Source organism: Dreissena polymorpha, chromosome 10, assembly GCF_020536995.1.
Source record: "Dreissena polymorpha isolate Duluth1 chromosome 10, UMN_Dpol_1.0, whole genome shotgun sequence".
Taxonomy (NCBI): Eukaryota; Metazoa; Mollusca; class Bivalvia; order Myida; family Dreissenidae; genus Dreissena; species Dreissena polymorpha.
This window is the reverse complement of record NC_068364.1, coordinates 2,276,251-2,291,611: the sequence shown is the minus strand read 5'-3', so window position 1 is coordinate 2,291,611 and position 15,361 is coordinate 2,276,251. Positions and strand designations below refer to the sequence as shown.

Here is a 15,361-nt window from a genome sequence, read left to right as displayed (position 1 = left end):
ACAACATCAACAATAACAGCAATATTAACAGTTTATTGAACCTGCGTGACTTACTTGTCAAATCTGGCAGAAAACATCTCTCGCTTTGAATCGATCTTTGGTAATTACATGTCGTAAAACTCAGAATTTAACAATATTTGAAATTGCATAGTTCAGTTAATTGTCATATTAAAAAAATCAGACAGTGCTTGAAAATAACATAGATTTTGTATTTGTCTAATATAATGAATGATTTGATTTTAATAAATATCATCCTCTATAAAATATAAAGTATGTTATACTGAAAATCTTGTCATACAAATAAACCAGAAAGCAATAATTAAATTGTATAATACTAATAGAAATTTGCCGAAAAAATCAGACAATCAAAATTAGAGAATGCTGAAAAGAATCAGGAAATATAATCTGCTTATTTGTATTTTTTTATACAGAATTAGTATTGAAGATATTAAATAGCTACATAATGTAAACAAAAATCTGTTTGTATTTGAGATCTACATGTAATGGATACAACTGATATATGAAAATAAAAATGAACAACAGAGATCACTGGGAGCCTGTAATGGAGTCTAGATTTCTTGAAATTGATGAAACAGATCAGCTTCTGCAAAACAATGAAGGTAATTATAATGTGAAATTTTACTATAGAAGGTTTCCCTGTATTGTAAAATATGTTGTTTAATGTTACCACAGAGCATATATGCCAGACATTCCGATCTTGGCGGTACAGTCCTGATTTTGGGGTGTTTGTCCCAGCGTCCCAATAGGAGTCAATATGTCCCGAGGTGCGTAAACAATGACGTACTCTCTATAAGTTTAGAATAAAATTAGCTATTCAAGCTCTGTCTGACTTAAATTTTCCATCGCTTATCCCTTTATTGCGGCAAATTATTGATTTTATGAGGCATTCAAACCATGGTTTTTATAATAGGGGTTGCTAAATGCGCTTAAAAGTCCAAAGATACTATTACGCGGTATTCTGTATATTATAACATTTGAGGCAAAAAAAAATTGGCAAAATACTAATTTCGTATATCAAACAATTCGAGTGCTGCCCGATAAACAATGATGTTTTACATGAATTTACTTTTGGTTTTCGACTGATTTTCAGAAAATAGTTTGTACATCTTGCATCAATCTTAATTGAGAGTTAATTGATGATTGGTCAAATAAAAACAGTGCGCGATGCACCAAATCATGTTACATGATTTACACATGTTCCATTGGATGTAGAGACTTTTCTCACATTTCACTTTATGGAGTCATCCGCATAGTGCAAATGTGTGTTAACTTCCGAGAATGGAGAATGTTTGTGTTCATGAAATTCTTAAACACATTGTTTGTCAATATTGGCCAGAAATTATGTATTTTTGAAAGTAATATACTGATTACTGACAACACTTACAGTAACAGTGTCATGATTGATTGTTTTAGGTGTCCCTCTTTTCGGTAAAATGTACCAAGTATTTTTATGGCATGTCCTGATTTGGATCTGAACAATTCTGGCAATTCTATGCAACAGTGTTATAAAATGTTGTACATCTTGGTCAGAATGTTTATCTGGACAATATATAGACTGAGTTTGAATCAAATAATGTGCATAAAAAAGAGATGCCTCATCTATGACTTTGCTAGAATGTTTATGTTGACAAAATCTAGGCTGAGTTAGAATCTGAGTTGAGTGCATTAAAAAACTGGGTCACTAAGTCAAAGCTTTGACAATCGTAAGGTTGTTTTCCGATCTCCACTCATTTGGGAAAATTTATCTGCTACCTCAGTACAAATAAGGCTGACCCATTTTGTCCACAAATTGAAGTTGCATTCATACAATAACTTTTGATCCTTTTTTAGTTTAATTGAAAATCCACTAGCAAACTTGTGTGAGCACAAATTTCTGTTTGACCCCAGATATAGTCACTCTAGATGCCACATTCATGATTCAGTCTTCAAAGTTGATGAAACTTGATGAGAAAGTTATCTTGACAATATCCAGGCAATGATTGAATCTGGGATAAGTGGGGTAAAAACTAGGTCAACAGGTCAAGTCTTAGACATTAGGTCACTGATGACTTTGAATTCTGGTGAGTGCTTTATAGCTCTCTTGTTCTGTTGTTCTGATACTTGTTATTTAACCCTTTGCATGCTGGGAAATTTGTCGTCTGCTAAAATGTCGTCTGCAGAATTTCTAAAATTAGCATTTTCTTCGATTTTTTTCAAAGAATACTATCAGAATAGCAAACAGTTTGGATCCTGATGAGACGCCACGTTCTGTGGCGTCTCACCTGGATCCAAACTGTTTGCAAAGGCCTTTAAAATTCAGCTCCAGCGCTTTAAGGGTTAACAACTTCTGCAAAAGATTTGAATATTTATTTTACATGCTATTGATTTAATATGGGTTTGTGTTTATATAGATCAATGATTTCTTTTTTTTATAAACACACGTCTAGCTGACTTTTTAAATTGATATGACATAGTCACCAGAAATCTGTTGTTATTATTATTAAACCAAAACATAACCGTATCTCAATTTATACAATGCAAACAACGAATATTAGACACTTATACTCAAACATGGCATGCCGATATTAACAGAAATAACAGCTCTAACTGTCTCTCTACGTACTATTTATTCAAACATAGTTTATCGTTAGAAAGTTATTTAGACAAAATTAATGAATCAAAATATAAAATCGCCCTAAGCAGATTCCGTTTATCATCGCATACCCTAGAAATAGAAAGGGGGCCATTCAATAATATTGAAAAAGAAAACAGTAAGTGCAAATTATGTAATATGAATACTCTAGAAACTGAGTACCATTTCTTACTAGTTTTTTCCATATACACATGTATACGCACCTAAGAAGAAAACTTTTCAAGTCACAGTGGCCAACAATTTCAAAGTTTCAAAGTCTGATGTCCAGTGAAAATAAAACTTTACTTATTAGTCTAGCAAAGTTTATATACGAAGCTACAAATTTACGACGCCTATTAGATACGTAATTAGTCTTTTCGAACGTAACAACCCTTTAACATTATTCCATCTTATCCATTTCACGCACTACATACCTTAACTCAAATTCAATTTCTCATTCCTTAAAAATTTGAAAAGCATTATAAACAATGCTAATTTGTTTCCACTCAACTTGTTGTTTCATTTTGATTTTTATGCTCCCCCTAAAACTTTTGGGGGGAGCATATAGTCGCCGCTTTGTCTGTCCGTCCGTCCTTCCGTGTGTCCGTCCGTCCTTCCGTGTGTCCGTCCGTGCACAATTTTTGTCCGGGCTATTTCTCAGCAACTCATGACCAGAATTCAATGAAACTTTATGGGAAGCTTCACTATTAAGAGGAGATGTGCACATTATCAGCGGGTTCTGGTCGGATGATTTTTCACAGAGTTATGGCCCTTTGAAATTTTCCATTTACTGTACATATAGTGCAATTCTTGTCCAGGCTATTCCTCAGCAACTAATGACCGGAATTCAATGAAACTTTATGGGAAGCTTCACTACCAAGAGGAGATGTGCATATTGTCAGCGGGTTCTGGTCGGATGATTTTTCACAGAGTTATGGCCCTTTGAAATTTTATATAAAAATATTCTTGTCCTCCAACTACTGTGTCCTCAAGACATTTCCTTTTATCTGAATATATAGTGCAATATTGTGACAAATAAAACCTTTGCGGAGCATCACCCGTCTCAAATGCCGTTGGAGACGGGTGATGCTCCCATAAGGTTTTGTCTGTCGGGCAGTTTCTTGTTTTTTTTAATGGCTAAGCTATTAATAATTTATGATATTATATCAACTTTCAGAAATTGTTATTTTTTATAAATAACTATAGCCATAATTCTCGTATTGAAATAATTTGATTTTTAATTATTTCTATAACTTGTTGCTGGATATTATCATCATTTTCAGTGAAAAAATACTGTACTTCTTAACATTATATTGTTGTCAATGTTGAATATATTTTTTTCAAACGAATATATTATATATTTTTTCGCACTAACACCATGTGTTCAATTTAACACTTAATCCACATCTGCCATGACCATGTATTACTTGTATATATAAAATGTATATGTGTAGGCTAAGAGCTTGTATAAGCTTTATTTGCTGAAATCAATGTTGTTGTTGTTGTTGTTATTATGTATCTCCAGTGTATCTCCAGTGTTCACCATGTGACTTTGAATATGATTATTACCTTCCAATTAATACATTAAGAGGGATACATGGACAAATGGTTGGCAATACTTTCAATATTTAATATTAATTAACTGATATTGAAGCACAATGATACAGGGTCCATATACACATCCCATTGTTGATAAACATTACTTTTTCAGCATCATAGCCAAGCTACTTAAGTTTCAACATCTGACAAAGTGGAACATTCACTTACCTTAATTTGGCAAGCATAATATATTGGTATGAAGCAGTTGAGCTATGAATTTCTATACACATGCACGCTGAACACTGTGGGGTTTTAATGTCAGATTTGGGGTAGAAATAGGGTCCTGTACCCAATGTCATAATGTTAGTTTATTTCCGAAATGATGGCCTAAAATTTACGATTGAAGTCAATGATTTAGGGAGAGTTGAATAAGTGTTTTTTGCTTTACGTAAGTAATTGAAATATTCAATTATTGTGTGATGATGATGATGATGATGATGATGATGATGATGATGATGATGATACATGTATCATCATGATGCAGCAATTTTTTTCCTTCTTTATAAAGTAACAGAAAATGGCACTTTTGCCAATTAGGAAAAAACTAAAAATTTCCCAATTGCTGAAAAAATCCCAATCTAAGGTATCTAAAAGTTTTTTTATTATTTTATTTTTCATAAAATGCGGTATTTAGTTAGTTTCCCTATGCAGCTCTATTGCTTGAACCTACATGTAAGTAAATATAATATTTACAACTTGACAATATTTAGTTATCAATTTTAAAGTATTTGGGAGCAAAAAATCTCATACTTCAATTTCCCAATATGAAGACTTCACTATGGGAATTTTCCCAATTTCAGGTTTTTTTGTGCACACTTTTTCCAATTGGGCTGGTACAGGTACTTTTCCCAATTGGGCAAAAAAAATGCTGATATGGTATTTTGAGGTACATTTGATAGGGATCTTTAGCTAATCAATCTGACGCAATGCAAATAGTTAATACCCCACAACTAACCCTTAATCTTAAATCTGGCCCTTGTTGACTTTATAATAATACAAAAATAACCAATGATATATTTTGGTCTTTTTGTACCCAAACATTCTGTGAATATTTGTATGTTTTTGTATTGTAAGTAAATAGTGTGCGTATACTAGTACCTCTTTAAACCCTGATCCAAAACAAGAACATATTCTTATTCTAGTACACTGCATATTATCTCATATTTGAATTAGGATATGGGTGAACGTTTAAGAAACAGAACAGAACAATATATATTTTTAAAAATAAACTTAGTTTTACAATATGTCAAATACTAAGTATTTGATTTTGTTCAGTTGTATAATGTAATATTAAGAATAAAAATCAAACATGCTTTTGTATGATTGTTAAATCTTAATTTGATTATTGTTTGTTTTTTATTCAATGTTATTTGTTGACTGGTAATACATCTGATGTGTGATGAATATAATGAAGAGGATTTAATTGATCACGAAGAACTATTAATATTGGATATACAGTACACATCCTAATAGGCTGAGTAGTACATACTGGACTCTTATCATGTACAAATACAGAACAATGATGTATTGCTTGATGTGATGCATATACAAGATAGTTTATTTTTTAATAAAACACTCACAGTTTTCTTCAACCTGGATGTAGGAGAACACAACATTTTCATGTGAAATCTGACAGGGCCCTCTCTACACTTTGGGGGATTGAGGCCGGGGCCCTTAGATGGGGGAATTTTGCGTTGTTTTGGGAAAAAAAGGGGAATTTTAGAAGATCTTTTCACCAACCATTCTACACCTAAAATTGCTATATTTTAATGTGATTTACATAAATATACATTTAATCAAAGGTCAGTAGCACGATACCAGCTGACAACATAGGTATAAAAGTTAAAAAAAAAAAATTGTTTTTTTTTGGAGGGGGGGAATTTTTAGCTGAAATAGGGGGAAAAAGTATACTATTTTCATGGGGGAAGCCGCCGATATTTTGCGGTAAAAAGTGCCAAACGAGGGCCCTGTCTGATATCCTAAAAATGATCTAAATGCTAACATTTATAAGAGACATAGATCTGGCAATCTTTGATTAATTGAAAATAATTAATAAGTGAGGACGAATTTTTTAAAAAGGCAAACTTTCTTCTTCATTTTTTAAGTGTTTAGATTTGATGGATTGGAAGCGATGGGTTGTTCTAGATTAAGTTGACTCTAGTATGTGTTTGTTTGTTCTAAGTCTGTAAAATACTAGAAGGTGGGTATCAAATCATATCAAAGTAATAATTATAGGGAATGGAAAATATTTGGCATGTCATATTCCCACCTGTAAGGACGGACATTCAGTCAACACTCTTAGTCATGCATGTGTATGTAGAAGCCCCTGAATTAGCCCCTTATTGGAGAAGATATTGATAGTTCACAAGCACATAATAAAGACATGTTTGCCATTTTTTCATGTGTAACAGGTTTCAGACTTGCAAATGTTGTTTCCACTGCTCCTGCCAGGCATAAAATGTAAGAGTGCAGGACTCTATCGCATTGCTTTCCCACCATTTTTTCTCAACAGATAAAATTATTGTATAGCAAAGTTTAACCCATTTATGCCTAGTGGACTCTCCCATCCTTGAAAATTGGATCAATTTATTTCCAAAATTAGGGATGTCTAGTATATTTATTTCTATATTTAGAATATTTCTTACATAAATTCCTTTAAGCAAACAGCGCAGCCCCAGATGAGACGCCGCATTATGTTTGCCAAGGCCTTTTTTCTAGACACTAGGCATAAGTGGGTTAATAGAAGTTTCATTGAATAATCTTAATGTACCCATTTAAAATTGTTTTATAAATTTTTTTATAAAGAAATAACATTTTAAATGAAATTAGTAGTATGTACTATGTATGTAGTATGAAATATGTAACACATGTTGTATTCAACATATGTCACATCGATCATTATTTATTAAATTAGCGTAAGTGCTCTTCTAACTTTTCACATCCTAGCTGGAGCACTGATTTTTCATGTTCAAATTGTTCTTATGTGTTTGATAAAAAGAATTATTTAAAGTTCAGATTGCTTACCTGTTGACAATAAAAGAATGAAATTGTGTGAAAAAAAGAAGATATAAAAAGAAGATAAAACAAAAATCCTTCCAATGGCACATATCAGAAGCGAAAAACAATGGATACAAAATCCAAAAGGTACTGGTAGGCAGGAAATGCCACAGGTGAAATTGATTTCATAAGCATTATTCTATGGATGTTCAATCAGGATAGCTATTGTGATCAGTCAGTCAGTCGTTGGCATAGTTTACGTCAACAATTTACTGAAAGTCTTCTTGTCTGAAACCTTTAAGTGGACTTAAACCAAACTTTTTTATACCATTGTTCCATAGTTCATACTAACTTATTTTGTCCTCTTTGCACACTTCTGGGCATGGGGTTAGCGATTTTTTTCTTTCTTTATAAAGTACAGAAAAACAGCACTTTCCGAATTGGGAAAAAACTATAAATATTTCCTATTGCTTTCAAAAAAATTCCCGATTGAAGGTTTTCAAAAACAAAAACTTACTTGCTGGGTTCTAGTTATCAATTTATTATTTTAATGCCTAAACAGAGTCAAAGGCAACAAAAATGGTATTTGCTTTTCTTTTTGCTTCTCTATTAACAAGCACCCCAAAGTTTGTATTTTCAACTCCTCTTTTACTTCTATGTGGATCTTGCTCACACTTTCACAGTTGACTTACCTGAATGTACTGGTTAAGCGACCTATTGTTGGCCCTTACCTATTATTCGCCCACCCCCTTAAAACCAGTCAATGTAACGCTTAATCACGCTTTTCTTAGTCACATATTTATAGACTCTTGTTTCATTGAAGTTGACAGCAGCACTTCGTTAAAATGCAAGTGTTATAAATAGACAATTGCGATGTTTACAAATTTTGTTGCAATGTAATGTGACCTCCTTGCAGGGTATATTAATAGCACGCGCATGCTCAGAAGAAATCCCTTACTGAAACCGGACCTGTGTGCTTGGTATTTTCGTTCGTCTACTGCAATAGAGCAGGTCTAAATTATAATCACTTATTTTACCAGAATCTAATGAGTTTAACACGCACACATGATTTAAATTATAGTTTTTTAACATTAAAACTCGACACAATTTGATGTTTACATATATCTGAATTGCTTGCAAAATGTACCTTATAAACATTTCAAAGAAAAAAAATCCCATTTAACACATTTTCTCCCTTGAAAAAGGATAGTTTTGTTTGATCAAAGATCTATAAATAAACATGTTTATTTATAGATCTTTGTTTCGCTGATATTGGAAAACAAGTGATAAGTCTATTTAACACAAGCATAAGATGACATATTGCACCATCAAATTAATGTATTTACGTCATTTTAACGTTAATGTTAAGAAAAGTTTCATTTAAACTCCCATTTCTTTCCAAATACTCAATTTATATAAATGTCCGGTAAATACTTCTGTACAGTGCAAAATTACCTCCCTTTAATGACCCCATATACGGCCCTTGTACATACGCATGCGCCTATCAAAAAATATTTTGTTTACATTCGCTTGTAGATGACAAATCCAGGATGTATCAATACAATTTTTATAAAATATTTTGTATTATTTAGAAAGTTATTAAATAAAACCCCTAAATTTCAACCTAGAAATACTCACTGACCAGTATTAAATACTTAGTGAGACTTCTTTTCAGTTTGTTTGCACTAGTTTCGATGTGAATTTCGCAAACACAGACTGTGTAGGTATCAGATATCATAATGCAGTAATAGAGCAAATGGATTGAAAGAAAACCTTGTTTTTAGATTGTCACTTAGCGACTGTCTAAGGTGGTTAGTCTTAAATTCAGGTCGATACACCTTAGCTACTAGGAGCCCAATACCCGCTAACTACGCGTATCAGCGCGAGAAAGAGTTGTATAATTTATGCAAGAGGTTTGAGTTCTCCAATTTATATTCAGTCACAAATGGAAACATGATATGAATATTTTGTTAAATGCAATAGTTTCGAACGGTGCTTTTATAGAAAAGAATCAATAAACAATGATCGTATTGTACGTGTCGCGGAGGAGATTGTTTATGAATGAATAAAATAGTCCACTTTCTGCAGCGTCTTCATGACGTAGTATTTTTGCTCAGTCCATTCATAATATGAGGCTATTAACAGATGCGCCTGTCGATAAACAAAGGAAAGTCCACGGGCAATAACAACGCAATAGGTTACGCTCTCACATACACCTCAATGACGTAGTACAGGGCGTTAATTGAGGCTATTAATAGATTCGGGAAAAAGTTAGCGCTTATTTATATTCTCAATTTATTAAACGTTGAACATAAGTTCAACAATAACTTAAGCGATACGATTGACAAAAACAAAAAAATGTTTCATAATTGCTAAACCCGAATATAACAAACAATTTATAATAATAATACGAATGACCTGTTTCGTAACCTCGTTCATGCTACTACAGTGGGTATTTCTGGAAAACCTTCTTTGGTTCTCAACAGATAGCGGCGATCTTTTGTATTTACGGGTGCTAGCAACGCAATAGTAGAAGGTTAGTAGAAGGTTTAGCTTGTTTATATTCACAGTTCTCAATACACATGTACATAGACAGTTGGATATGAGTTCATCAATTACTACAGGCATACTATAGGCAACCTGGAAAATGCTTTATAATCGCTAAAACCGAAAACAACTAAATATATTATATTAAATATATTTATAACAATAAATATCTTTTTAAAATGTAGTCGGCGTATACGCTGACTTTGAAATAAAGTTTGCAATTTACTTTTCTAAATAAATAAATATAATTAAACAAAAGTTAAACTATTGTGTTGTGTTTTTCACTTGTAAGTTGCATATTCATTGCTTGAAATGTGTGTTAGCATTGTCAAACCACACATTAGTGTGAGTAGATAAAAAATATACTACGGGAGAGCACTTCATATGTGTCCTCATATGCCTTGTTATGAGTATCTTTCTTCACTATCAAAATATATTGTACGTTGATATTTGATTTAAACGCAGTTTTCTTTCGACACATTTAAATCACACGTCAATAGCGCCGTCATGCGAAAATGGGTCTTATGCGTTTCGGCAAGCGTTTGTTAAATCCAACATGTGCTTTTGCGCAGTCAGGCCATAGGCGATGCTGTTCGCTATAAAATCACTCAATATGTTATGTTTCTCCTTACCAGAAGGAGAGATAGCTGAGTGGGCTATTTATATGATGGGCGCATATGGAATAAGACCCATTTTCGCATGACGAGGGTCATTACAAATCTCATTGCGAATTGAAAATGCCACATTTAAGAACAATGCTTTTTGATACAAAATTGAATTCAAAATAGCAAACTTGTTAATAATGGCAGCCTATCCACACATTAAGGAATGATCTCCAGACGTGCTGACCAAGTACGGCAAACATTGTGGTATGATAATTAAACGATTTTCTCTTATTGTGACACTATTCTATTTCGATAATGATTGTCTTCTCATCTTGGAAGCTAAAGTGAAATTCTGCGAGATGGATTTGAACGCGTAATTGTAACAGGGCCACAATTTGTGTTGTTTGAACATACAGAGAGTAATGCGGAATTGCTCGCGTACAAGTAAAGCATAAATAGCAATGTATATATACTTTTTTTCCGCCATATACAAGATACGAAGATTATTGTATATTTTGAATTTGTATATGGTGTCAATAATCAAATGTTTTGTACACGGAATTTTCATTATGAATTTATATTCTTGGTGAGATAGTAAAACTTATAGGATATTCCAAAAATATTCATTTAATATGATGGTGACTGCACATTGTCTTTATATTCAGTTCAGATTACCATTTTCATCATACTTTCTATGCTTCAAAACGTCCAAAAAGCCATGTTATTTTTATTTTGTCTAAGTTATCTCTATGAAATAATAAGGATGATAAAAAGTGCACACAAAACTCGTCCCGTGCGCTTTGACACACACTTTATAAATTTGAATGGCGTGTGTTCATTTCAAACTTGCGATTGATTTTGAAAAATGAATTGCGTGTTAAATTATGCAATAGCGATCATCTTTAGTGCCTTCAGCGCTTTGATTAACTGAAGTCCCGAGGGTAAACAACCCCATTAGTCAGTTGAATTCTGGTGAGTGCTTTTGGGCCCTCTTGTTTTGTTGTTCTGATACTTGTTATTAAACAACTTCTGCTAAAGATTTAATTATATATATATATTACATTTTATTGATTTAATAGGTTTTGTATTCATTTACATCAATGATTTTTTTTCGTAAAGACACATCTAGCTGAATTTTTAAATTGATATGACATAGTCACCAGATATCTGTTGGTATTAGTATGTGTCTGCAGTGTTCAACATGTGACTTTGAATATGATTATTACATTCCAATTAATACATTTAGAGGGACACATGGACAAATGACTGGCAATACTTTAAATATTAAATATTAATTAACTGTTATTGAAGCACAATTATACAAGGTCAATATACACATCCTATTTTTGAAACCAGATTTTGATAAATATAATTGTTTCAGCATCATAACAAATGGTCTTGATAATGAATGTGACTGGCACTGAAACTGTGATTGCAGTAGCCAAGCTACTTAAGTCTGCATGACCATCTGACAAATTGGAACATTCACTGACATTAATTTGGCGAGCATAATAATATTGGTATGAAGCAGTTAAGCTATGAATTTCTATACACACGCATGCAGAACATAGTGGGTTTTTTAATGTCAGATTTAGGGCAGAAATAGGGTCTCGTACCAATTGTCACAATTTTAGTATACCGGTATTTCCCAAATGACAGCCCATGGCTTTTTTTCCTTCTTTGGGACCCGCCGAAAAACGGCCCTTTCCCCTCGGATTTTTTGTTCCCCTCAGCAGGTAAATTTTCCCCCCAATTTTTTTTAAAACTTTAAATACATACCGGTAAGTTAACCTGATCCAGTGTAGAAAATATAACATTTTGCATAATTAAATTATCTGTTGCCTTGAATTTGTTTTTCCCCAAAATCCTGTGTTTCGCGTGATTTTTTCCCCCCAAAATCAGGCAACTCGCGCGATTTTTTTTCCCTCAAAAAAGGCAAGGCCCTTTCCCCAAAATCAGATAAAAAAAAAACTGCAGCCTAAAATTCCCAATTGAAGTCATTGATTTGGGGAGACTTGAATAAGTGTTTTTTGCTTTACTCAAGTGATTGCAATATTCAATTATTGTGTGATGATGATGATACCATCATAATGCAGCAATTTTTTTCCTTCTTTATAAAGTGCCAGAAAATGGCACTTTTCCCAATTAGGAAAAAAATACAAATTTCCCAATTGCTGAAAAAAAATCTCAATCTAAGGTATCTAAAAAAGTTTTTATTTTTTATTTTTAATAAAATGCAGTATTTAGTTAGTTTCTGTATGCAACCCTATGCCTTGAACCTAAGTAATATAATATTGACAACTTGACAACATTTATTTTAGTTATCAATTTTAAAGTATTTAGGAAAAAAAAATCCAATACTTCAATTTCCCAATATGAAGATTTCACTATGGGAATTTTCCCAATTTCAGGTTTTTTTGCGCACACTTTTTCCAATCGGGCTGGTACAGGTACTTTTTCCAATGGGCAAAAAAAATGCTGTGATGGTATTATGAGGTACATTTGATAGGGATCTTTAGCTAATCAATCTGACGCAATGCAAATAGTTAATACCCCACAACTAACCCTTAATCTTAAATCTGGCCCTTGTTGACGTTATTATAATACAAAAATAACCAAAGATATATTTTGGTCTTTTTGTACCCCAACATACTGTGAATATTTGTATGTTTTTGTATTGGGAGTAAATAATGTGCGAATACCTCTTTAAACCCAGATCCAAAACAAGTACATATCATTATTCCAGTACACTGCATATTATCTCATATTTGAATTAGGATATGGGTGAAAGTTTAACAAACAGAACAGAGTATATCAATTTATGATTCAAAATACTTTAAAAAATAAACTTAGTTTCACAATATGTCAAATATTTGATTGTGTTAAGTTGTATATTTTGTAATATTAAGAATAAAAAAACAAAATTAATGTGCTTTTGTATGATTGTTAAATCTTAATTTGATTATTGTTTGTTTTTTATTAAATGTTATTTGTTGACTGGTAATACATCTGATGTGTGATGATTATAATGAAGAGGATTTAATTGATCACAAAGAACTATTAATATTGGATATACAGTACACATCATACTAGGCTAAGTAGTACATACTGGACTCTTATCATACAAATACAGAACAAAGATGTACATGTATTGCTTGATGTGATGCATATACAAGACTGTTTATTTTTGAATAAAACACTGATAGTTTTCTTCAACCTGGCTGTAGGAGAACACAACATTTTCATGTGAAATTTGATATCCTTAAACTTATCTAAATGCTAACATTTATAAGAGACATAGATCTGGCAATTTTTGATTAATTGAAAATTTATTAATAAGTGAGGACTAATTTTAAAGAGGCAAACTTTTTTCTGCAGTTTTTATGTGTTTAGATTTTATCGATTGGAAGAGGTGGGTTGTTCTAATAAAGTTGACTGAAGTATGTTTTTGTTTTTTGCTTAGGCTATAAAATACTAGTAGGTGGTTATCAAATCAGATCAAATGCAATAATTGTAGGGAAATATTAGGCATGTCATATTCCCATCTGTCAGGATGGGCATTCAGTCAACACTCTTTAAGTCATGTATGTGTATGTAGAAGCCTCTATAAATTTTTTATAAAGAAAGAACGTTTTAAATGAAATTAGTAGTATGTACTATGTATGTAGTATGAAATATGTAACACATGTTGTATTGAGCATATGTCACATTGATCATTATTTACTAATTAGCTTAAGTGCTCTTCTGACTTTTCACATCCTAGCTGGAGCACTGTTTTTTCATGTTCAAATTGTTCTTATGTGTTTGATAAAAGGAATTACTTAAAGTTCAGTTTGCTTACCTGTTGACAATAAAAGAATGAAATTGTGTGAAAAAAGAAGATAATAAAAGAAGATAAAACAAAAATCCTTCCAATGGCACATGTCAGAAGCGAATAACAATGGAGACACACCCACTTTTATTACAAAATCCAAAAGGTACCGGTTGGCACAGGTGATATTGATTTGATAAGCATGATTCTATGGATGTTCAATCAGGATAGCTATTGTGATCAGTCAGTCAGTCGTTGGCATAGTTTACATCAACAATTTACTGAAAGTCTTCTTGTCTGAAACCTTTAAGTGGACTTAAACCAAACTTTTTATGTCTCCCACTATAGTAGTGGGGGACATATTGTTTTTGCCCTGTCTGTTGGTCTGTTGGTTGGTTGGTTTGCGCCAAATTTAACATTTGCAATAACTTTTGCAATATTGAAGATAGGAACTTGATATTTGGCATGCATATGTATCTCATGGAGCTGCACATTTTGAGTGGTGAAAGGTCAAGGTCATCCTTCAAGGTCAAAGGTCAAATATATGGGTCAAAATCGCTCATTTAATGTACACTTTTGCAGTATTTCAATATTCAAGATAGCAACTTGATATTTGGCATGCATGTGTATCTCATGGAGCTGCGCAATTTGAGTGGTGAAAGGTTAAGGTCAAGGTCATCCTTCAAGGTCAGATGTCAAATATATGTGGCCAAAATCGCTCATTTTATGAGTACTTTTGCAATATTGAAGATAGCTACTTGATATTTGGCATGCATGTGTATCTCATAGAGCTGCACATTTTGAGTGGTGAAAGGTCAAGGTCATCCTTCAAGGTCAGAGGTCAAATATATGTGGCCCAAATCGCTAATTTTATGAGTACTTTTGCAATATTGAAGATAGCAACTTGATACTTGGCATGCATGTGTATCTCATGGAGCTGCACATTTTTAGTGGTGAAAGGTCAAGGTCAAGGTCATCCTTCAAGGTCAAATATATGGGTCAAAATTGCTCATGTAATGTCACTTCTGCAATATTTAAGCTAGCAATTTTATATTTGAAATGCATGTGTATCTCATGGAGCTGCACATTTTGAGTGGTGAAGGGTCAAGGTCAAGGTACAAGGTCAAATGTCATATAGGGGGACATTGTGTTTCACAAACACATCTTGTT

General features: G+C 32.7%; 1 protein-coding gene across 2 annotated transcripts in view; it reads left to right on the top strand.

Annotated features, from left to right (window-relative positions):
• The window catches only part of LOC127848466 (synaptic vesicle glycoprotein 2C-like), a 393,482-nt gene continuing 378,121 nt past the window's right edge, over positions 1-15,361 (top strand). For both annotated transcript variants that reach the window (XM_052380944.1, XM_052380943.1), the window contains exons 1-2: positions 1-100; positions 432-620. In XM_052380944.1, coding sequence (XP_052236904.1) covers positions 521-620 — 100 coding nt within the window. In that variant the 5' untranslated portion in view covers positions 1-100; positions 432-520. The remainder of the gene's footprint in view (positions 101-431; positions 621-15,361) is intronic.